At 48.0% G+C, this 24,691-nt stretch overlaps 2 protein-coding genes across 5 annotated transcripts in view; one reads left to right on the top strand and one right to left on the bottom strand.

Annotated features, from left to right (window-relative positions):
* The first annotated feature begins 1,107 nt into the window (after positions 1-1,107).
* Positions 1,108-10,333, top strand: LOC135804700 (uncharacterized). Its single transcript, XM_065318640.1, has 6 exons — positions 1,108-1,512; positions 3,973-4,051; positions 5,341-5,400; positions 7,604-7,698; positions 8,054-8,165; positions 10,221-10,333. Exons 1-6 carry the CDS (start codon positions 1,256-1,258, stop codon positions 10,293-10,295), a joined length of 678 nt encoding a protein of 225 aa, XP_065174712.1. The 5' UTR covers positions 1,108-1,255; the 3' UTR covers positions 10,296-10,333.
* Positions 10,334-10,553: 220 nt separating this feature from the next.
* The window catches only part of LOC135804699 (rho GTPase-activating protein 18-like), a 25,563-nt gene continuing 11,425 nt past the window's right edge, over positions 10,554-24,691 (bottom strand). For all 4 annotated transcript variants that reach the window (XM_065318637.1, XM_065318638.1, XM_065318636.1 and 1 more), the window contains 10 exons: positions 23,491-23,515; positions 22,802-22,854; positions 22,158-22,258; positions 21,734-21,792; positions 21,039-21,121; positions 20,523-20,651; positions 14,559-14,711; positions 12,631-12,720; positions 12,184-12,511; positions 10,554-11,392 (listed from right to left, as the gene is read on the bottom strand). In XM_065318637.1, the coding sequence (XP_065174709.1) occupies positions 11,265-11,392; positions 12,184-12,511; positions 12,631-12,720; positions 14,559-14,711; positions 20,523-20,651; positions 21,039-21,121; positions 21,734-21,792; positions 22,158-22,258; positions 22,802-22,854; positions 23,491-23,515 (1,149 nt within the window). In that variant the 3' untranslated portion in view covers positions 10,554-11,264. The remainder of the gene's footprint in view (positions 11,393-12,183; positions 12,512-12,630; positions 12,721-14,558; positions 14,712-20,522; positions 20,652-21,038; positions 21,122-21,733; positions 21,793-22,157; positions 22,259-22,801; positions 22,855-23,490; positions 23,516-24,691) is intronic.

Here is a 24,691-nt window from a genome sequence, read left to right as displayed (position 1 = left end):
GGTTGTATACCGGTGATTACTATCCGGCATGTATCGTTTACCACCATATTGAAAGAAAATCATGGCCCTGGTTTCCGGCAATCATAAGGGTGCGACAGAGCTCTCGGCCATTGAATGAAAATGTCCGGATATCACCTCTGCTCTCTCAGCCGACTAGATCAGACTACAATTACAGTCAAACCTCGTTAGGACGAACTTCAAGGGACTGAACAAATTTGTTTGTCTTATCGGGAGTTCTTCTTATCCAGATCTGACAAAAAATCGATTATGCATATCAGATGGATTGTATGTACGTGAAGGTGCATGCTGTGGTACATGGGAAGCATGTTATTCTTAGCATAAGCCAGAAACAGGTACATGTAAGTACAATGACAAAGACAATGAATCACGACTGTGTCGAAAGTTCGTACAACGCACTGATTATTTTGTTCAAAACACGCTTGAAAACAATTTGCACTGTACTTACCTCGACTATTGAAAAGAAGAAGAAAAAAGGCAGCCAGCGCACGCGCACGCTCGTGGACCGAAAGTTCGCACTACATGTACATGACCACACTGACTTTGTTCAAATCACACTTGAAAATAGTTCGTCTTCGCGAAAGTTCGCTGTACAGAAGTTCGTCGTAAACGAATAATTTTGACTTGAATTGATGCCTGGCCAACCATAGGATTGGCCTTAGTTCGTACTAATGGAAAGTTCGCCTTATCAGTGTTCGTCCTAACGAGGTTTGACTGTATTAGTTAGTAGACCCTCCTGCACACAACCATCACCACTAGACATGCGGGGAGTCGAGGACACTTCCACTGACACTACTAGTACTACCAAGCTTGAGCACATAAACCTAAAAGGTTTGTGTACTCTTGGTACAAACCAGTATATAAACCAGAGTTGCACTGCAACTGTGCATATCATGGAGGTGATCAACAATGATTGTTTTTTGGTTTCAATCAGGGAGTAGTAAAATACCGGTATTTTCCGACTCCCTAGATTCGCGAATTTTTTATTATTATTATTTTAATATTTTAAAAATGTACGTGAAAATTGATTATTTTCATCGCGTACAAAAATATACCTGGCACGTGTCCATTTTTGAGACTTCACTCGCGAGCTCGAAGTCGTAGGTCTACTCAGTGATTTGAATTAGGAGCACCTGTAGTGAAATACATGTAGTCTATGATATTCTCACCAATAATCCAATTGAGGGTAGCCCAAACTCTGCATGGCTAGGTAGTTTTCAGGGGTGAGCAGTCCAAAATGCCTATCTTCGGCATTTTGCCCCGTCGCGTAAAGTTTTTCCCAGTCTTCAGGCCTCATGAACAAATTGAAAGGCTGAAAGGAGGTAAGCAGAGGCCCCATCCTGTCGTTCGGAGAATTGATCACTCCAAAGTCGCAGAGGCCTACCCAGAGAGAAAGAAGATGGATGTCCGTATCCGCTTGGCGGCCATCCGAAGACAGCATCGTGCAACTGCAATGTTTGATCCAAATTGCCACTTGACGCTGCCCGAAGACAGGTACAGTCTGTGCTTCTGTGTTGCTTCCACTACTGCATAGCAATGTCGTGTTTGCGCGTGTGTGAAAGTGTCTGTATATGTGCTTACGTGCGTGTCTGTGTGTATGTGTATTAGAGAGACACGGGGTTGTCATTGGCTAGCACATCAGTCCTGGGGCGTAGCTGGTCCTCCTTTTAGGAGGGGGGGGGGATGCACGGCCGCATATGTATAGGATGGCTAGTGCATGTCATTCATGGTCATTATGTGCATGCTGAACGTAGGTCAACATTTTAGGGAGGGAGGGGGGTGCACTTGCCCCCCCCCCCCCCCCCCCCCGTGCCACATACACGTGACGTTTTGTGCAGCGTTACAGGTAGGCTAAATTTGGTGGTGGTCAATTCCTCAGTCTTAAAAGTTGATCTGTGTTCTCAACAGGCACGTTTCACGCGTACAGCGTTTGTGCTTATTTTTACTGGCTTTTGGGGTTTCAAACATAATAATGGAAATGCGCCAGAATGGAAATTCCAACATGTATATTTCAGGACCGCCGGAAGCAGTTTTCAATTGGTCCGGTCGTTGTGTAAAATATAGCGGGGACATATGTCCTCCTCAGCAGTAAACATGCGTTGGTAGCTACAAAGTTGGTCCGGTGTTACCTGACCAACCGGACCGGTTACGGCGGGCCTGTATTTTCCAGCACGCACCAGGCGCGTACTGAACAAATCAGTACAGTAAGACATGTAACTGAAGACCACTGTGACCAGCGACCAGTCTGGTACTGCTTCAGGGGCGTAGCAGCCGCTCCGGCTTTGGCCGGACCACTTTTTCGCCCGACCACGACCACCATAGTAAAACAATGCCAAAAGTGCCCAGAATGCAGGATTTTGCACCCTAATTTCAAAAAACCTCCGGGGGGGACATCCCCCCGGACCCCCCCCCCCCCTGGCCTGGCCGGACCACCGCCAACGGCGGTGCTACGCGCCTGTGCTTACCACTTCTCGCCAGGCACGGACGCTCTCACATTCAGAATGCACTGTGACTACCGTAGATAAGCCCCGGGCGTATACAGAACAAGGGGCTGAAAACTGGGCGTATACAGAACAAGGGTCTGAAAACTGGGCGTATACTTGGGCATGAGCGTCATTTCAGGACTGGGCCTATACAAGGTGCATATTGCATCGCTTGCATTTTCATAAGCATGCATAACATTTTGCACACATACGCATACACAGGTACAGCATCACCCTGGGCGGCTTTCGGGCATGAGCGAACTCACGGGCTTCGAGTGTGGATGTCGATTCGATGGGCGTTATTTCGGGCATGGGCGTATACACGGAACTTTACGGTAGCAACTACAGGCTGAACACAATCTGCGACCGCCTTTTCTTGTCTAAGGTCAATTTGACCCGTAGCTAACGGCCGCGATGTAGGAAATCAAAGGTTGTTCAAAGCTCCTTTGAAATTTTGGTGACTTGCCATGATATTGAACGGATTCTTTTTGGACTGCACTACACCTGTTATGATTTTAAGTGCATTCAAGAACAAATACAATAGGAAACATCTTTGAGAACGCGTCGAAAGGGCTCTCTGATCGATGTTACTGCTCGAAGGAGAAACAAAGACTGAGTGGCTCTTTCAAAGTGTAATCACCTACCCCAGTCACACACAAGAGGTACACAAAGGAAAGCAGGGGCTTATTTGCTGTATCTCACAGTCTCATGGCTCAACAACCAATCATCAAACAACAGATGAACACCGCAGTGCTAGCATCCTACGGCACGTTGCAGCCTGGCTTGGCTACTCAGTACTGTGGCAATGGGTGTTAACAAACTTAGTGATTTCATCAACAAATTTGAAACCCAGTGCCTAGCGAAACTTCCACAGGGAACACTTGGCTCCTGGCTTTAGAAGTAGCAACTGAATTTTATCATCAATATAGCTTCTGTCTCTTTCTCTCTCTGTGTCTCTCTCTGGCTCTCTCCCTCTCTCTCTCTCTCTCTCTCTCTCTCTCTCTCTCTCTCTCTCTCTCTCTCTCTCTCTCTCTCTCTCTCTCTCTCTCTCTCTCTCTCTCTCTCTCTCTCTCTCTCTCTCTCTCTCTCTCTCTCTCTCTCTCTCTCTCTCTCTTTCTCGACTTGTTTAATTAAAGATCACCTGCCACTATAGACCACTTTTTGCCCCAAGGGGTGGTCGTTAGTTACAGGTTTACTGTTTATATGCAGCAGACATGCGCGGGGTCAACAAACACACCGAATGCGTAAATTCTGGCCGTAGAATTAGAAATTCCGCCTTTACTCCGGAATGGGCAGAATCCGTGGATTCTGACGACGAAATCTGTGTAATCGAACAGTGTATGCATGGTACAGATTTCTAGAATGGACGGAGTTGTGTGTCATCGAACGCGCACATTGACTGACTTTCTATGCCCTATGTGTTATTGACTGTCTGTCTTGACTTGCTGTACTTTCCTCTCTTCCGTTGTAGGGAAATTCGCCTTCTGCGTGATGGACGGACCATTTTCTGCTGGCATCCTGAGAGCAACATTCCGTTTGAGTTCTCTCGGGTGAGGCGTTGTCTAGTGTTTACGGCTGAGGCTGTGTGTGTGTGCGTGTGTGTAACTGCATTCTCTGCGCGATGTTATCAACTGCATAATAAAACTGAGTACTGCTTGAAGTGCATGGTCGATGTGTGGCCACGGGAGTCGCTCCAAGTTGCTGCCGTGGTGCTGCTGGTGTTGCTGCTGCTACTGGTGCTGGTGGTGCTGGTGCTGGGTGTAGAGTTGATGAATTGCATGTAATACGAAAGGTGCTATGGCGATAGGGTCATGTATACTCGTACTTGTATGTTGTTGTTGGGTGCATAGCGTTGTTGTAGGTAGTGTGATATGGCTATTAAATAGTGGTGAAACGAATATTCGAACATTCGTTCGGTTGGTCACATTCGAATATTCTTTAAGTCGCATTCGAGTATTCGTGACGTCACTTTGGATGCAGTGCATGTACATACATGCAGGCCAAACACAGTACAGACAGTGCGTACAGCCTGCCTGTGACTTTGTACTGCATGTTTGCACATGTATGTGCATACTGGACTGCCAATGTTGTGCATAACATGTATGAACTTCGAAGTAGCCTTATGTGGCAGTGCATTTTATGTGGCACTACCATTTGTCATACCTAATAGTAATGACAATATCCATCAAATGACTGAGAGGAGGGCATGTGATGTCATCCGTGTTACCAAAAGAATATTCGTACGTTCGTTCGTTAAGCCAAAGAATATTCGACTACAAGGTTTTCACATTCGTTTCACCACTACTATTAAATTGAGAAAAAAAGTTCTTGAAGTAGCAGCTTTGTGACCAAAATGTATGCTAGCACCTGTGCCTGATTGACTGCATGGCAGTCTATTGACTCTTTTCCATGTCACATGCACCGCGCCATGTTATTATCATTGAGTTGTCAGGGGCACACTGCCACGTTTCACCTTGTTACCTTAGCCAGTGTCAGTAGAGTTCATACTACTACTAGACTGCTGGACTCTTACAGGCAATACCAGTCTATTCATATCCTCTGCTGGCTGACAGGGGGGGGGGGGGGGGGCTTTCTTTGGGTTAGTTGCTGCTGGCTGGCGGGGGGGGGGGTGCATTTCTTCGGGTCAGTTGCTGCTAGCTCTTCTACTGTGTACGGAGCACACGTCGTTTGCCGAATGAAGTTCTTCGTTTTGTTTGCTGCTGTCACCTTGACGATCAGTGCAGTGTGCGCGCCGTGAGCCACGTGATAGCTATGTTTCCAGCAATACACAATACAGCACAGCCGTTTTTTGTTCTGTGTCTGTTTCTCTGTGGTTCAGCCTCTTGTTGACGATGATCCGGAGTGGAAGGACTTCCGTGAATCTGTTACAGCTGAGGAGGTAAGAGGTATCTGATTTTATCGCTGACGATTACTGTAAAGGCAAAAAAACAGGCTTTAACCCTTTCCGTGCTAATGACGTCTATAGACGTCATGCGCGCTGTACGCCAAACGACTAATGACGTCTATAGACGTCATGAGATCTGCGCAGTACTGGGCGTGCATAGATCAGTGTACAAACTTTCGTAACTCTGTCAAAAATAAGTCTATCGCGACAGTCGACACACCGTTGGAAAGGTATTGAGCTCAGCTTTCCAGCAATATAAAGTTCTTCGCAATAGGAGAAAGATTGACGGAGCGGCGACGGTGTGAACACGGAATTCACGGCACTGAGTGATCGCGAATTTTTTTGTTCATGCGTTTGCAGTTTTCTTTTGCGTGCCAGGGGATTTCCCTTTGGTACAGCGCATGCGTAATGGTCATCAGCGGAGGCACGTGGATCTCAGCTTTCCAGCACAGTTTGAATCGTGAAAATCAGCTGAAGTGGAACAAGAAACCGAAAAATACTGTGAGATCGAATTCCTGTGCCTCTCCGAGGTATCGTGAGGTAGTTTCGAGAGGACGTAGAAGTTGCATCGCCGTGCACATTTAGATTAGGGCTACCAGGATGGATTCGCTTGGTCCTGATCTTTCCAACAAGCTCAGGATGACGAAAATCCATCGAGGTGAACTGAATCGAGAGAAAAATTCGTTCGGACCTGTGCGAGAAAACGACACTAGGAGAGTCAGTGCGCTGGAAAGGCAGTTTGCTGGAGTGAAAGGGGCCAGCACGGAAAGGGTTAATACCGTATTCCTGCGAATTAATCCCCCGGGGATCGTATTTCAACGGCGATTTGCCAGGTCATTTCAAGAGGTGTTATTCTTATTTCAAGCTTTGTGATAGTGAACACTGGAAGCAGCACGGAATGATATGCTCGCACACGTCACATTCACCCTTCTGAATCAATCCCTGGCGAGAATTGATAAGAGAGAGAGAGAGACAGACATACATACAGACAGTCAGTCAGACAGACAGAGACAGGGAGACAGACAGACAGGGGGGGGGGGGGGGTGTTAGTGTTAAGGGTAAAACGATTATCCATTTTGACCAATTGGTCACTCATTCATAATATTCGATCGAGTATCGGATTATTTCATCAAAATTCAAAAGTGCTAGATTTGCGGCCGAGTTCTTGACCAACACGGACTAATAATGCACGAACACAGAACGCACGAACAAAGAACAGAGCAAAGAAAATGCAACAGTCGCAAATAATCAATGTCTGGATATGTCTCATAATTATAGGATGAGACAGTTCTGTCCGCAGATTGAGAAATACGAATAGTAAAGTATTAGTGTTGTTGAACTCGGATAAGTTGACACCCTTAACAAAAAAACGTTATGTTGTAACGGTATTACCGTAAGGGGAAAAAATCCGAGATTTGGGTTCGACCGCTAATTTTAGTACGCTGTTGCCATGAGAATAGCTTTGATTTTGCGCGGTACAACCATTTTTGTCACCATATACGCAATACAAGGTGAAATGGGCACGCAATACGCAATATTTGGGCAAAAAACGTACCGTTTGTCACAACGATAAATCAGCCCCCAGAACGTTTTAACGCTGCAGCTTCAACGCTATTTGGGTGATCAAGGTACGAGTACCGTAAAAAAATAGCGTTACTGTTCTTTGCTAAGGGTGTCTAGTGAGCGAATGTTTCGGCAGTATGGCCGTCCCGGAAGTGGGACGTCTCAAGAACATAGCTCTTGAGCGTCCAGTCCGGTGCAAAAAAGCAGACAGCGAATGTCGGGTACACCACGGTGGCCTTTGACGTTCAGGCATCATCGGCGGTGAGTGCAAGGGACGGAGCGTTCTCATCGCACCTGCGCGTTAAAGTGAAAACTATATCAGTTGGAAAGCTGGCTTTTGTAGCGAAAATTCACATTATAATACGCATGTGCTTTATTACGATACTACTGTTCGTGTCTGATCAAACGCTAGCTGTGGCTTAGTACAGCGGGGGGTGAATGTGTATACCGGTAGTAGTAGTATACACTAGGTTGAACATACACAATAGCCTTCGCATTGGCCTTGTTTTGTGCTGTTACGCTCATAAGAAAGGTATTATGCTTCCTGAGGTAAATCTGGGCTTGGTATCCCTCCTGTCTAAAACTCTATTGCAATGCTAATTACACCATTGCTGCTTTGGCTGCTTTCCTCCAGGCTACCATCATGCAGAAGCTTCGCACAGCAGAGCCTTCCAAGTTCACTGAGAACGCATTAGTTCGTATTTTCGAGGTCAAGCCCTACGTTATCCAGTAAGTGTGTCATGAGGACAGCATCCGGAATAAGGACGTGCGAAACCCGACATGTACACCGTGCACAGGTGTGCGTGCGTACTGGCTCTGTGTGGGTGGGGGATGCGTGCATGCGCATGCTGTCTACAAGTCTACTGGTAGTAGCCCCCCCCCCCTTACTGCCAGCCGTATTGACTGATATGCCTACTTCAAGTATGTCAGTTACAGTATGTGCTGTACTCCGACGTCATGATATCACATTATATCGCACACCAGTTTGTAGACAGCAGCTGCTTTGCACGATTCATCACATCACATCGTGCACCTTGACCCCGTTCTCCTCCTTCTTGTTTCACTGCATTTCTTCTTTCTATAGACAACTAGCACCGCCACCAGCACAATATGTGGAGGATATGCGTCGAAGGAAGGAGGCCATTATGCTCTTGAAGGAATCTGAGCGCAAGATCCAGGAGAAGATCCTCGAAAAGGTACTGTAGTATGTCCAGGAGATTTGTAGCCCTTGTTGCATGTGCTAATAATTTGAATGCGCGCGCGTGTGTGTAGAGGGGGAGGGGAGGAGGCATGCGTACTGTGTGTCAGCCCGCTGCTCACGGCTACATACATTGCAGACTTAGTCAACATGAACGCGCACACTGGATGAATTCCAGTGCATTTAAAAATAATTTAGTTCTGAGCTTTTTGAAACCCAATTTAGGCTGAATTTAGCCGCAAACTCTTTCCTTGATTTTGTAATTTCGGTTATCGCCCCTCCCCCCGAGACACACACATCATAGCACCATAGAATGGGGTTGCATTTTTGTTGTTTTGCCATGTGATTATGCAATCACCATTGTGAATCGAGGGTTGCCTGCTGCTCCTCGTTGCTAGTCTTGAAGAAGAAAAAAACACGCCTTGTCTGCTACTGCTAGCTGCCAATGCTGATGCTGTCCCTGCGTTCGCCACCTCCAACTGCTGAGGTGCCTGGTGCTGTAGCACTGCCAAACCCTGGTCCGCCCTGCGTTGATCCGGCATCGTACTCTCGTACTCTGCTCATGCTGCCATACTCTCGCGTTGTGGCCCTCGTGGGTACGTCTTACGCTATTTGCGCTTGCCACTTGCTTATGCCTTACCTGGTGGGCTCTCGCGCCTTATTTCCCATACAAGTATAAGCATGGTGGTGTCTGTCATTGTGGACCTGGTAGCATCCGGGGACTTCGCCTTTTCCATACGTGGTATGTTTTGCTCCGCCACACCGCCTGTTGTATCTTGCATGCTCAGTTAGTACTGTACCTTGGCTGAGGCTTAGTATGCGCGCTGGAGTCCTTTCGTGCCATGAAAGGAACTGCTCCCTAATATCGAGATTAGGCGCCATGAGCCCTGCTTGTAGTTGCGCGCTGGAGTCCTTTCGTGCCATGAAAGGAACTGCTTCCTAATATCGAGATTAGGCGCCATGAGCCCTGCTTGTAGTAAACATTGCATTAGTAGCGCTGATACCTTTATGCAAATATGGGGTAGTCTCGCCTTCGCATATGGGGGCGTACTCATGGTGCGGCCTGGGTTTTCCCCATTACGGCTGCCCGCCATTGCATGCCAGACACCTCCATTGTTGCGCGCCTAGCCACGCGCGTGGCGTTTGCCTGCTGCTCGGTTGTCAGCGACAGCTACGGTTTGCCGTACGCTGCAAACCTACATAATATTTTTGACGTGCAACTCCCACATATTGGGTCAAGTTTACCCCTGGCTGAAACTTGAAAGGCAGAATGGCCCACAGTGTCAAGAATTTGGTAGAATTAATCAAAGCCCTTTGCTAGAGCACCACCTGTAGAAATGTTCTGGGGTATTCTCAAACCTCTTCTGGTTTAGGGGAGCATAGCAAAGTGTATTCATTTTGGAATGTCTGGATGATCTGTAGCACAGGCTCTGGCAAGATCCAAGAGCATAGGATTCACGAGGATATTCATCTGGTCCCCACATTTCAAGCACTTTTTTAGAACTCTGTAGCTCCACTGTAACCTTGTCTTTCTTGCACTACACCTCCAACAACCTGCAATACACAAACAGTTCTTGGCTGCACCGCACAACTTGATTTTATCTGGATTTTCACCGTGGAGGGCAACATCATCAAGGACATTGTGATGTCCTCCTGGGTGAAAATTCGGATAAAATCGAGTCGCATGGTGTAGGCAAAACTGTTTGTGTTTCACGCTGAAAGTATATTACAGGAAAATCTAACAAGACTTATGCCGCACATAGCCAAGCTGGTATATGACGTACTTTTGAGCTAGAGTAGGCTGCTGTTGAGCTGCTACCTGTCAAAACGTTACGGGAACTTATTTTTGCAAGTATCTTTTCGACTCATTTTGAAAATCTACTTTAGACACCCGGGGGGGGGGGGGGGGCTTCGTACAGCGTTTGAACCTTTGATCCTTTGAATGCCGCGAGCACTTTGTGACCGCCATGTGGCTAGCAAATACTGAGCCTGCGTGCGTGTGTGCATTGTATTGTGTTGTGTTGGTGTATACATGCGTTGTGACCCTGTGCAGGAGACTCAGGAAGCAGAGGACGTGGGTTATCGGGAAGGCGTCGCACTACTACAGGAGAAGGGTCTCAAACAATAATTAATTTAGTGATTTTATGAAAAACAACCACAAATCAAGATCTGCGTGCATGTGTGTGTGCGTGTGTGAGTGCATGGATATGTGCGTGTGTGTGCGTGTGGTGCGCGTCAGGGGCCCACCTGCGGTTTCTCTCCCATGCACCCCTCGTCACTCTTATCCACTGCTCGGGGTGTTGCTCCTGTGGAGGTTTGTTTAGCCACCACGGGGAGTCATCGTCCACTGGACAGCAATTAAACCAGTTGACACACTCACAAAATGTAATGTGTGTGCTAGATCTTGCAGGCATCATTTCTGGGAGCAAGTGTGTTGAGAAATGAGAATCTTGTACCAACACCTCAACACCTTAAAGTGCTTAAAAAAAACCATGTGGACCTGGGAGTCATAGAATGCACCTCAACTTACAACATCCCAAACCAGTTGGCATCAAGTGTTCTGGAGAAGAAGAAAATTGAGTCGAGATAGAACCAGGTCCAGGGATGGGAATTCACTTGAATAATTACATGCATGAGAGAGAGAGAGAGTTCACAAAATTGTTGTGAAAAAAAGAAAAGAAAAAGAAAGGAGATCTGGAGCACAAGCTTCATGTTTATTCTACGGTTGAAAATACTCTGGGAAGGAGGGAAATAGATGATGATGCGGAGTGTAGGACCTTGGAATAAGTGATAAAGGCAGCAGGGATTCTTACAGGGCATTGGTCGAGTAGGCGACGAGCCTGTTTTTAGATCTCTCAAGAGAAGTAATTTAGATGTATGAAAAGACTGGTCGGGAGGAAAATGAAATGTCCTTGCGTCATTATGTCAATGGGTGGGAAATCAATGTGTAAGCGTGATAGTCAAGGTTTGTCTAGGTAGGAATCTGCTTTCAATTCTCGAGTGTGGTCACCGGCAGTCCGGAAAGTCTTTCCTGCGAAATAAAATAATAACGTCAAATCCGGACGAGGGAGCGAGGACGTGCCTCTCTCCCTCTCGTTTATGCCATGACCGTTTTGAGCACAGCCGCTAGGTCTGACGTGCCGCACTTGGCTATTGCAATGCTGCCAGTCGGATTCGCTCGATGAACCTCTCTGATGAGCGCTTCCTCGTGTACACGCCGGTATTCTGTCCACACATACACAAGGCAAAGAGGCAGCAACACAGCCGCAGCAGTTAGTTCAAAGTTGAAGCCGTGCATGTGGGGAACAATGACCGATCAGCACAGCTCTTGCTAGGGCTTGCGATTTCAGTGTATGCCTGTAGACGTGTCTGGCATTGATTATCGTACATGTAGCAGTGATGTACGTTTTGAAACCTGGTCTCAGCAAACACCCTTGAGACTGGCCTGTCAAGGTCTTGACACTAGAGCGCCCATGGCTATTCACACATGCATACACACACATGTACAGTATTTATTCACACATGCATACACACATGTAGAGTAGAACCCGGGTTAAGGGTCACACCGGATTAGGGATCGGAGCGGGGGGGGGGGGGGGGGCACTTGGCACGTACATTGTGCGGGTGATCCTTCGGGGGGGTCCCTTGGCATGTACATTGTACGGGTGATCCTTATACCGGGATTTAATTTCCGGCCCAAGGGGGGTTCCCCGTCGGTTTCCGAGGAAGCCGTAATTTTTTCGCTCCAAACTATTTTTCCGGGGTCCATCTACTCATAAAAAGTCGTTTTGCACACCTTTTTGCCCATCCCTGTACAACTGAGTCCAGCTATGTCCGCGCAGAGTTAGGTGGACCCCTAACCCAGGTTATACTCTACAGTATTTGGTGCTAAGGCCTATATAAAGGGGCCATCCGTAAATACCGATATTTGTTTAGAAACTGTAGTTATAGTCATTTCTCTACACCCCCAAGACATATCACTTTCACAACATCTATAGACTATAGCGTCCACTTACCCACATTGCCGTAACACTCGTACACATCGTACGCCAGTGGGCTCTGCTCCGGCGTGTTGCTGCGCAGAGTATCCGATGACGACGATAGGCTGCCACTCCGCACGTCTTCAAGAGATAAGGACGATGCCGAGACTGGCGTGTGGCTCTTCCGCCGATCCGTCAGGTTTTCCAAACTGCCAGTGCCCGTTTCAAACGTGGGCGATGTCACTCCAAACTGCTTCTTGCAGAACTGAATGAGAATGTCACCAGCAGTTGTCGTGTCCGAAATCTCCATCACATAGGATACACGACTCGACTGTGGAGTGAAGACCTTTAGAACTTTGCGTTCCTGATGCGTCGAAACACACGGACACACACACACACGTACACAAGAACAAGGACAAGAACAGACCAGGTCAGTCCTTTCATCCAGCCGATCACCCTGAGTTTGCGTGTCATGTACATTACCTTTCCCATGGTAGTTGGAGTGGGTGTAGGCGAGTCGTGCTTGCGCGACTGCTGCTGCTGTTGCTGCTGAGCACTGAGTACCTTCTTGACCTACACACCAAGTGAGCACACACCAATTGCGCCCACCAAACGAGTGCACACCGAAACGCCACACAAGCGCACACCAAACGAGCACACACCAAAACGAATGAGCGCATCGTGACAACGGTCAACAACCTACTGTAAGTCTACAAATATTCGGCCAAAATCCCCAGGCTGAAAATCCCCAGGCTGAAAATCCCCAGGCTGGAAATCCCCAGGCTGAAAATCCCCAGGCTGGAAATCCCCAGGCTGAAAATCCCCAGGCTGAAAATCCCCAGGCTGGAAATCCCCAGGCTGAAAATCCCCAGGCTGGAAATCCCCAGGCTGAAAATCCCCAGGCTGAAAATCCCCAGGCTGGAAATCCCCAGGCTGGAAATCCCCAGGCTGGAAATCCCCAGGCTGGAAATCCCCAGGCTGGAAATCCCCAGGCTGAAAATCCCCAGGCTGGAAATCCCCAGGCTGGAAATCCCCAGGCTGGAAATCCCCAGGCTGAAAATCCCCAGGCTGGAAATCCCCAGGCTGGAAATCGCCGAAAAACTATGCGCCGAATATTTGTTGACTTAGGGCATGTTCGATTGGTAAGGATCGGGATCAGGATCCAGATCTCAGATCCGTCGGATCCTTCAGATTCAACTGAACACTTTACTTTGGACCTTGACTGTTGCCATGTTGATAATGGCGCTCACAAGTTACCCAAAAGGGTGAACGTCGTACTCATCGCGTGGGTCGTACAAAAAGTCAACAAGCTCTATCGATCTCCATCCACGTGTGCGTACCACAATGTGTACAAACATGATTTTTACCCGCCATATACGCACAAAGGTCACATTTGGATCCGGTCAACCCTGCTCGCGAGGTGGGTTGACCGGATCCAAAATTAATGCATGTGTTTTGCGGTGCCAGGTAGTCTGCTGAATTTAAATACGGACGGGAGCAGCAGCATCGGGATGAATCGTTAGACTGGGTAGGATGTACTAGTGTACGACAGACAGCAGCAGCATGCAGTGAAGTGCTGTCGACTCTATGCTACTAACAATAAACATTATATCCTTAGCGGTAAGAGGGTTAATGGTTAACAACGCACATGTACAGTCAAATCTGCCGTTAGCGACCTCTGCTGTAGGCGACCATCTACCGTTAGCGACCGATTTTCCGTGCACCGACGGTTTTACATACAAATTGATCTGTCCAGAGCGACCATCTGCTGTGCGCGACCAGCGACCGCGATTTCATGCACGGTGGCTGCATTCAAATCTGCTGTAAGCGACCGCGACCCACGTACATGTATGTGGTTCAGTCAGGTGCGAAACTTTTACTTCAGTCAGGTGCGAAACTTTACTTCAGTCAGGTGCGAAACTTTACTTGCAAGTGCGCTGTCAACTGCAAGGTGTGAAAATGCGCTGTCTTGCAAGTGCGATCGACTGGCCCTGGCACCTCTATATTCTATTGAATATCCAATATTGATATTAATAATCGCATTATTCTCGTCGATTTGAGTACATGGAAGCATATAATGCATGCCCGGTATGCCGGATTTACCATACATCTGCCGTAAGAGACCATCTGCCGTAAGAGACCGCTTTTTCTTGCACCAAGGGGCGAACGCTTACGACATATTTGACTGTACTTGCTTACAATCCTATCGAAATATTTCCTCACGTGCACCGAGAGAAATCTGTCAGCACCGAATGCAAGCAAAGGCAGCCCAACCTGTCAGCACCGAATCAATGCAAGCAAAGACAGCCCAACCTGTCAGCACCGAATCAATGCAAGCAAAGACAGCCCGCAAAAGCGAAATGTTGACATCTAGAGCAAGCATCACCGGCGGCCCGGCCCCACTCACTTACCGCTTTCATATTCGTTGTCTTTCGGCTGTTTACAGCCTCAGCCTCATTGACCAGGCGCAATTGCTCAAGGAGAGTGTTGGGCACCACAAACAGCAGGTCATGGTAGACCATCAGTAGTTGTGTTATGTAGGATTCACGGGCAGCAATCTTGGCCTGCAGACACACAGCACAACGGCAACACGAGCGTCCTATCAGTGAAAGCTGCGGAAGAGCACCTGTATACTCTTTAAAAGTATCCAAACACACATGCACACACACACACACACACACACACACACACACACACACACACACACACACACATGCACACACACACACACACACACACACACACACACACACACACACACACACACACACACACACACACACACACACACACACACACACACACACACACACACACACACACACACACACACACACACACACACACACACACACACACACACACACACACACACACACACACACACACACACACACACACACACACACACACACACACACACACACACACACACACACACACACACACACACACACACACACACACACACACACACACACACACACACACACACACACACACACACACACACACACACACACACACACACACACACACACACACACACACACACACACACACATGCACACACACACATCCACACACATGCGCGTGCGCACCGTGGACGGCAGCACAACACTCGGCAGCACCTGGAGTTCTTGCTGCCATGGCAGTTGGTCACAGCCTCTGGTAGCTAGCTTGTGTGGAGTTTGCCCACCTGGATATCCATGATCACTGCCTGCACACTTATTATGATCACACCAGAGCAGTTCAGGACAAGACAAAAGGGGAACTGTTGACTTCAAGATCAAAGCTAGAACGTCGAACTAGAACGACAGAGAAGCTCAGCAGCACAACGGAAAAGCATGCGCGGCTGATACAACTTAGAGCAGAGGAGTAGAAAGATAATGATCTATCACGTGAGGTAGCTCACTAGTACGGATATCACATCCCTCCACCATTAGATGAGGAACACATAAGCAATAGTATGAGAAATGAGTTCACTATAATTTGTTGCGGATACGAGAAGCGAGTTCAATGTAACACACTAAGGAACTGCAAATATCAACAGAGAGCTGAATGCAAAACCCAGCAGGTCTGCAGTTACAAGTTCATACGATCAGGGGACTTCCTTGAGCGTGTAGACCTGCGCAGATTAGAGCTAGGAGAATTAACAGAGATAGCAGAAGACTGAGTAGAAGATTCAGCAGAAGGTGCAGCAGATGCAGAAGAGGATAGCGATGTTGATTCCACATCCTGGCGGCTGGCGGCAACCTCTGGCTGTGACGGCTGTGGTGATTCGGCATCTGTATGTGACGGCGGCTGTGCAGTTGCCAAAGTTGAAGTTGATGGCGGTGATGACCGGTCGGATATGCCTGCACTCTCGGGTAGCATTTCTCCTCCCTCGGACGGAAGACGGCGTCTAATGTGATCAGCATGGCGCTTCCATATGCGACCATCATCCAGACGTACAGTAAACGTGGCTGGACCAAGACATTCTTCCAGCACACCAGGCATCCATTTAGGCGTCGATGTGAAGTTAATCACCCAAACAGCATCACCACAACAGAGATCCGACGCCCGAGCTGTGCGACGGTCAACAGCAGCACCTTGCTTGTTCAAGACACGTGCTGATGTATCTGGAAACGTCAGGTCAAGACGAGAACGTGGCGTGCGGTTCATAAGCAATCCAGCTGCGTTGAGACGTTCCAGAACCATGTTCAGATGTTTGTCGTGTTCTTCACGAGTTGTGCCAGAGACAAGGATGTCATCCAAGTAGATCACGACCATTGGTATTCCAGCTAGCAATTGGTCGAGCGTACGTTGAAATATGCTCGGGGCCGAAGACACACCAAAAGGCAGTCGGTTGTACACAAACAGTCCCTTCGTGGTGTTGATGGTGGTAAGAAGTTTAGACTGTTCATCCAGTGGTAATTGGAGATAAGCTTGACTGAGGTCCAGCTTGGTGAAACAACAGCCATTAGCAAGTTTCACGTACAAATCCTCTATGTTCGGCAATGGGTACTTATCTGTCTTGGCTGCCTGGTTAACAGTGCACTTGTAATCACCACAGATGCGGACTTGGCCATTGCTCTTGAGAACTGGCACAATCGGTGCTGCCCACTCAGCGAATTCGACTGGCTGAATGACATTGTTGTCGACTAGTTTGTCCAGCTCCTTCTCCACGGCAGACTGTAGAGCATAAGGCACAGAGCGAGCTTTCAGGAAGCGAGGTCTAGCATTGCGGTCGACTGCAAGCTTGACACTGCCGTGCTTCCAGGTGCCTAGTCCGGGCTTGAAAACATCAGGATGCTTGCTCAGGAGGTCACTGCTCAGATCTCCGGTGACATTGAAGACTCGGTTCCAGTTGAGCTTTAGCGTCTGCAGCGCGTCTCTACCCAACAGATTCGGACCAGAACCCTCGACGACAAACATGGTCAGCTGAGCCGAGTTCTTCGCATGACGGGCATTGCAGATGAGACGACCAATAACTGGTATGATCTTGCCAGCATACGACCTAAGGCTCGGCAGGTCATTCGTCTCCAGACTGGGGAGTTGCTGCTTGGTATCTTTCGACGCCAGTGTCTGGTACTCCGCTTTGTTGATTATTGTTACTGCCGCTCCGGTGTCTATCTCAAACACAACAGGGGTGCCAGCCAGACTCACACTACACATATAAGGATCCACGTTGGAACGCACATGACCAGAGCAACTGGTGTGGTGCAGCTCCGCGCTGTATTCCGCCGTCTGGTCAGGTGATGCGAACTCCGGGGCTCTCTGCTCGGAAAACTGATGCACAGCCTTCGACCGGCATACCTTTGCGAAATGATTCGACCTGCTGCAGGACTTGCACGTCTTGCCCCATGCTGGGCAATCCGAGCGGTTGTCGTGCCATTTCCCCCCGCATCCGCTACATTTGCGAACGGCCTTACTGGAAGGACTGGGCTGGTCACGACTTGATGGGTGTCGCCTCTCCACTTTATGGACTTGGGGATGTTCAGGCTTGCTGAAGCTGCTGGCCCCGGCCATGGCTGCCACAGACGACATCGTGACTTCCACTGAACGTGCATAAGTAAGGAGGTCTGCCAACGACATGCTGCTCTCCATGAAAGCCTTTTCACGTACCTTCGACGACACACAGTGCTGTACGACCTGAGACTTTAGCTCTGTGTCCATATCTGCAAATTGACAGTGCTTGCCCAAACGCCTAAGACGAGTTACGTAGCTATCAAGGGTCTCCGACTGAGATTGTTTCTCACGACGGAACAAGTAGACCTCGTATTCCCTGTTGCGCTTCGGACTGAAGTGAGCCGTCAGAGCATCCTTCAAGTCGTCGTAACTTGTAATGCTACTGCTGTCAAAGGTGAGGTAGACGTCAAACACGTCCTCACCGCCACCGTGCAAGAGCTGGGCTCTCTGCCGCTCGTCTTCCGTGATGTTTGCTGCAATCAAATAATTATCGAAACGAGCCAGCCATTTCTCCCAACGAGGGCCAACCGACTCAGGCGGTTCCAGATCAAACGGGTTCAATGATTTTACTGTGCTCATCGTGGCAGCTGAATCAAGGACTTCGTCGCCAAATATTATGATCACACCAGAGCAGTTCAGGACAAGACAAAAGGGGAACTGTTGACTTCAAGATCAAAGCTAGAACGTCGAACTAGAACGACAGAGAAGCTCAGCAGCACAACGGAAAAGCATGCGCGGCTGATACAACTTAGAGCAGAGGAGTAGAAAGATAATGATCTATCACGTGAGGTAGCTCACTAGTACGGATATCACAACACTCTACACAGAGTTTGCCCACCTGGATATCTATGATCACTGCCTGCACACTCAACACAGAGTTTGCCCACCTGGATATCCATGATCACTGCCTGCACACTCTACACAGAGTTTGCCCACCTGGATATCCATGATCACTGCCTGCACACTCTATACACAGAGTATGCCCACCTGGATATCCATGATCACTGCCTGCACACTCTACACAGAGTTTGCCCACCTGGATATCCATGATCACTGCCTGCACACTCTACACAGAGTTTGCCCACCTGGATATCCATGATCACTGCCTGCACACTCTACACAGAGTTTGCCCACCTGGATATCCATGATCACTGCCTGCACACTCTACACAGGCGCCTAAGCCACTCCCGCCGTGCAATACCTAATACTGTAAAAGCCATATATATAATATATATTATATTAAAAGTAGAAAGGAAAAGGACATATGGAAACGAGTTAAGAGTAACTCTCCACCACTGTAACTAGATACTATACACAGTCAGAAAGTGCAACAACTAGGCACAAAACTGACAGAGTACTGAGACATTCGACGTCTTGACACCTAGCTTCAACACATCTCCGTAGCGCTAACCGACAGCCTTCCAACTTGGAAGGTTCAAGGTTATAGAAAGACCAAAGAGGGGAAGGCAAGCGCAACAAAAACGAGCACAATCTACAGTCCCAACGGAACAAAGAATGTCGATTGTCACTGGAAGATGACGAGACCAGTAGGCGATTTGACAAAGCGGTCTAACTACAATTCGAAGCAGCAAAGCAGCACACCACCCAACTTGGGTGGGTCAAAAATATCAAAGATAAGTTTTAAGAAGGGGGAAGCTTTGCGAGAACGAATTGTACAAGCCGAAATCTAAACTCCTACAGTACTCCTCATGCATGACATTGTGATGGACTAGTTGACTACAAATGTCCCTTTCCTTTCTACTTTTATTATTGGCTCAATATCCGAGTTTCAAATTGCACACCTGATGAGCCGTCACGAACCATACGGCGAAACGTACGTCGTGTGAAACAACTTGTTTTGTAGTCAACTAGTCCTTCACAATGTCATGCATGAGGAGTACTGTAGGAGTTTAGATTTCGGCTTGTACAATTCGTTCTCGCAAAGCTTCCCCCTTCTTAACTTATCTTTGATATTTTTGACCCACCCAAGTTGGGTGGTGTGCTGCTTTGCTGCTTCGAATTGTAGTTAGACCGCTTTGTCAAATCGCCTACTGGTCTCGTCATCGTCCAGTGACAATCGACATTCTTTGTTCCGTTGGGACTGTAGCTTGTGCTCGTTTTCGTTGCGCTTGCCTTCCCCTCTTTGGTCTTTCTATAACCTTGAACCTTCCAAGTTGGAAGGCTGTCGGTTAGCGCTACGGAGATGTGTTGAAGCTAGGTGTCAGGACGTCGAATGTCTCAGTACTCTGTCAGTTTTGTGCCTAGTTGTTGCACTTTCTGACTGTATATAGTATCTAGTTACAGTGGTGGAGAGTTACTCTTAACTCGTTTCCATAAGTATGTCCTTTTCCTTTCTACTTTATTATTGGCTCAATATCCGAGTTTCAAATATATAATATATATATAATATATATAATATATTATGTACTCAATCTGCGTATATATTATATATTATGCTGCGCTGATGAGTTCAAAAAGAACGAAACAGCATGCTGTCCGCAGATTGAGTATAATATATTATACTATATTTATATACTATATTTATATATAACGAAGTGCGAACTCTAATGAGGAGAAATCTGTCGTTAAAATAGAAATCGTTATACAGAAATCGATACATATACTGTCCTATTGAGCGTTGAGAATGAGTGAGAATCGTTACCTTTGGTACACGTAAACTAGTCAATTTTGGGAAATCGTTATATATGCGCCTCGTTAGAATAATGGCTTTTACAGTACATCAGAATACGGATATTCTGCTTCCCAGACTACGCGCCCAAGCCACTCCAGGCAATGATATTCGATCACGCACACACACACGCACACACACACGCACACACACACACACACGCACACACACACACACACACACACACACACACACACACACACTCAGTCTTCCTCGAGAATCATTCTGAACATACCTCGTTGGTGGGGTCGGTGCACGGTCGATGGCGGAACAGATTAGGTGCAATGATCATGGCCACGCTGGACAGGCCCATGCGGTTCTTGTCCTCAAACGTTGTGATCTGATAGAGCTTCTGCAGTAGAACCTGACAAAGACAGCAGCATACCAAAACGGATAGAAAGGAACAGCGCAGTGTTCATTCAAAGTGGTCATGTTCACGGCATAACGCGAGTGATATGAGTGCACCGACATCAAATAATCGTACTGAAGTACTTCTGAAGTACTACTACAGGTATACAGTAGCATGATGACCAGTTGCTGCCATTATTCGTTCTTACTTGTAGTAGGAACTGGAGGTTTTTTTCCTCTGGTGAGAAGGCAGAATTGCCTGTGCTCTAAACGAATTCAAATAAAAGAAACCAACCAACCATCGGCTAGTAGTTACGCGAACAGATCAAGCCATAGGATGACTTGTTTTTGCATGAGCTAGCCGAGTGTGGAACACGGTGAGCGCAGCAGCAGTGGACTGTACCTTGAGGCATGCTCTGTGCACTGGTGGGATGAGCAGGGTCAGCAGGTTGAGCACCATCAGCTGTACGCGTCGGCTAGGAATATCTACAGCAGCGGGAAGAAGGCCAGCAGCACAAACACATTGCCAAGTCAGGAAAAGAAACCTAGGAACAGCTTTCCCATCGCCAGTTCACCAAACAAATCCTGAATGGATGGAGCTGGCAACGGCCGGAAACCTTTAGAGTAAGGGTACAGAAGAAGACAGCAGAACACTTGGACGGTGATGTACAGTGGCGCTCAATGCAATCCAATCATGCATCATGCCAGTCCATGTCAAGCCGGCCGGACACTGGGACACTGGGCAGCCACAGACCTGTGAACACTGGGTGGTGGACTGTGCACTGGTGCAGCGGAGCACACGCACTTGACTCACAGGATCGGGTTTCATTGTGCAGCACCGTACATCCCACTAATAACTTATGTAATCAGCTATTCAGACTACGGCCAACTGTGACCACGTTTCTACGACTCAGACTCAGCATTGTACATAACATTTCGAAACACGACTGCATCACCATGGAAATTCAAGTTCAGACGTGATTTTGGCCGTAGTCTGAATCGCCTATAGTACTATACTACTGTAGTAATCGTGAATCCTGATGATGACTTAACGGAATGTTCAGCCAGTGCTCATGACTAACTGTGCAGTTCACTTACGTTCTATCGTCTCAAACATCGGCAAGTATTCCTCGGTCAGCAACGCCACAGGAAGCTCCCTGCAGCCAAAGTAACAGAAACAAAAATTATGAATCAGCACACAGCTTAGCTATGCACTATGCTGGCAAGACATATAATGTGTTGCTCTTCCCGACCTCTCCCGACCTCCATCTCTCTCTCTCTCTCTCTCTCTCTCTCTCTCTCTCTCTCTCTCTCTCTCTCTCTCTCTCTCTCTCTCTCTCTCTCTCTCTCTCTCTCTCTCTCTCTCTCTCTCTCTCTCTCTCTCTCTCTCTCTCTCTCACACACACACACACACGCACGCACACATACGTACACAAACTCACACGCATGCGCGCACGCACACATACACACGCATGCACACACACAGCAAGTCAAATAAAAGAGATGGCTGGACTCCACCTACCGAAGAAACTGTTTCAGCAACGTTGCGCAATCATGGGGGAAGCGATCCTGCCAGCTGAAGCGACCTTCACAGAAGACGTCTTCTAGTTCCTCACGCAGTTTCTACACCAAGAAGAACAAAAAAGTGAGAGAGAAAGCAATGAGTTTTCCAGAAAAGCAAAAGAAACGTGTCCAAGCTACCAGAACGCGATTGCAAGCACACATATGAACTGTGCAGTCAAACACATACATGCAAAAACATACGCACAATCACATGCAAAAACATACGCACAATCACATGCAAAGCTGGAGTATATCCGCATGGCTAGGCTCTCCCAACCAAATATCTAGTTTTAATACACATCATGACACGCGCACACACACACACACACACACACACACACACGCACACACACGCACACACACACACACACACACACACACACACACACACACACACACTGCACATGGCCCAGGAAAATGCATGGCAAATGCTAAGACGTGTGTTCCCGAGGGAGCAGGGAGCACCCAGTGCAGTTAGCGCACCATAGCAGAACGCAGAATATTACTGGAAGATGCAGTGCAATATGCCCTGGTGAAAGGGCTCAGTGGTGGGACTGTCATTGCTGTCAATCTTGCCGACAACAACTACGCCTTTACACGCACCTTCATACGACTCTCACTGCCCGGCTTGCGAAGAATGCCTTCCTCCGTTGCGCCTGCATGTACACAAAAACAAAGGAGCAGCTATCAAAAATGATGACAGTTCACACTGCATTCACACTCACCCAACGTGACAAGGGAACTGCAGGCCGGGAAACTACTACTGCGCCGCTTCATCAGCGGGTGGGTGTCACTGGGTGATGCAGGGTGTACCCAGGTGATACAGGGTGTACCCAGGTGATGAAGAGGTCACACCAACCACCTTCAACACCTCACTAGCAACCCTCCACTGAGACAACAACACATTTTCCAACCATACTTCACACCTCGTACATACGTCACGTGTTTTGTCGTCATGTACATGAAACAATGCCCACGGGCAGTAGCCCACTGAGGAGAATATCGCCAGGCGGCTAGCAGCTACTGCTAGCAGATGACCTGCTACTGACTAAAAAGCAACTGGTCATAACGGACAGTGGTCAGGCGTGTAGCCCGCATGGGGCCCTGGCGGCATGTGCACCCCCTAAATATTTCGACCTAGGTTCAGCATGCACATAATGACCATGAATGACATGCACCGGCCATCCTGCACATATGCAGTCGTGCCCCCCACCCCACCCCTAAAAGGGGGACCAGCTACGCCCCTGGTGGTCACAGCACACATTGCCAGCAACCCAACCCGCTTGACTTACCTCGCTCTACAAGGAAGTCACAGATCTGTGCTCACAGGTTCACCAGCAGCAGCAGTCCAGTGCCAGACCAGCAACGCGCCATTGTCCATGCCCCACACCGACAGCAAAAAAACACACACACGGAGAGCAGACAGCGTGAATCAGTTCCCTTCCCTGCAGTTACGTTACGCTCACTTCACAGCAGTGGAGCGGTGCATGCTATCCTCCTCTCTGCACACCCCCCCCCCCCCCCCTCCCTTGACAAAAAGTGCTGGAGGGGGTATCAGACATGGGGACTATATCCGTTTCAGTATTTTGGTAGGGAATGAGGGGGGGGGGGGGGGGGGGGAGAGGACGAGAAGGAGTAGGAGAAGGAGGAGTAGGAGGAGGGACACTATTCACTGGATAGGAACCAGAACAGCGGCCCCATTGGGATAGGAGTGGCTCCTGTTTCTATCTCAGTACGGTGCGCATCGCCTATAAGGTTGGCCACTAGAGTAACATACCGGCTATAGTGATCAACAGTTACTTCTCAAATTCATTTTCATTTGCCATAACTAAGTATACACAGCTATCGCGTATAGTAATAATCGTCTATCGCAATATATCACCTGTAGTGATCAAATTCAATCTTCAAGACATTTACCATAATGTATAGTAAAGAAAAGGACCAAGAAACTACAAGTTATGCTAAAATGTCCACTAACACCACCAGTTTCTTGACAATCAGCTCATGCGATAATATTGCACAAAAATGACCGACAGTACTGACGTTCTACAACTAACTGGCTATCAGCTCTAGCACGTCTTTGGTGCGCACTTCAACAGCCTTCCAACTTGGAAGGTTTTACTTGTAAGTTATATGATAACATAGGAGGGGAAGGTTTCAGCTGGTCCTGGTCTTCGTTGCGCTCACCTTCCCCTCCTATGTTGTTACAATTATAACTTAGAACCTTTCAAGTTGCTGTTGGAGCGCACACCCAAGACGTGCCAGAGCTGATAGCCAGTAAGTTGTAGAACGTCAGTACTGTCGGTCAGTTTTGTGCAATGTTATCGCATGAGCTGATTGTCAAGTAACTGGTGGTGTTAGTGGACATTATAGCATAACTTGTAGTTCCTCGGTTCTTTTCTTCACTATAAATCAATCATTGGCCAGTCTCCATTCGAGTCTTACCTACTACTACTAGTACATTATTTTTGCATCGGTTAATGTAATTGATGT

Source organism: Sycon ciliatum, chromosome 1 (assembly GCF_964019385.1).
Source record: "Sycon ciliatum chromosome 1, ocSycCili1.1, whole genome shotgun sequence".
Taxonomy (NCBI): Eukaryota; Metazoa; Porifera; class Calcarea; order Leucosolenida; family Sycettidae; genus Sycon; species Sycon ciliatum.
The sequence above is the reverse complement of the archived record's forward strand: the minus strand, read 5'-3'. Positions and strand labels throughout refer to the sequence as shown.

Coding starts and splice junctions, on each gene's coding strand:
- LOC135804700 (XM_065318640.1), top strand. CDS start 1,256: ATGCCTATCTTCGGCATTTTGCCCCGTCGCGTAAAGTTTTTCCCAGTC. Junction 4,052..5,340: donor TTCCGTTTGAGTTCTCTCGG/GTGAGGCGTTGT, acceptor TCTGTGGTTCAG/CCTCTTGTTGACGATGATCC. Junction 5,401..7,603: donor AATCTGTTACAGCTGAGGAG/GTAAGAGGTATC, acceptor GCTTTCCTCCAG/GCTACCATCATGCAGAAGCT.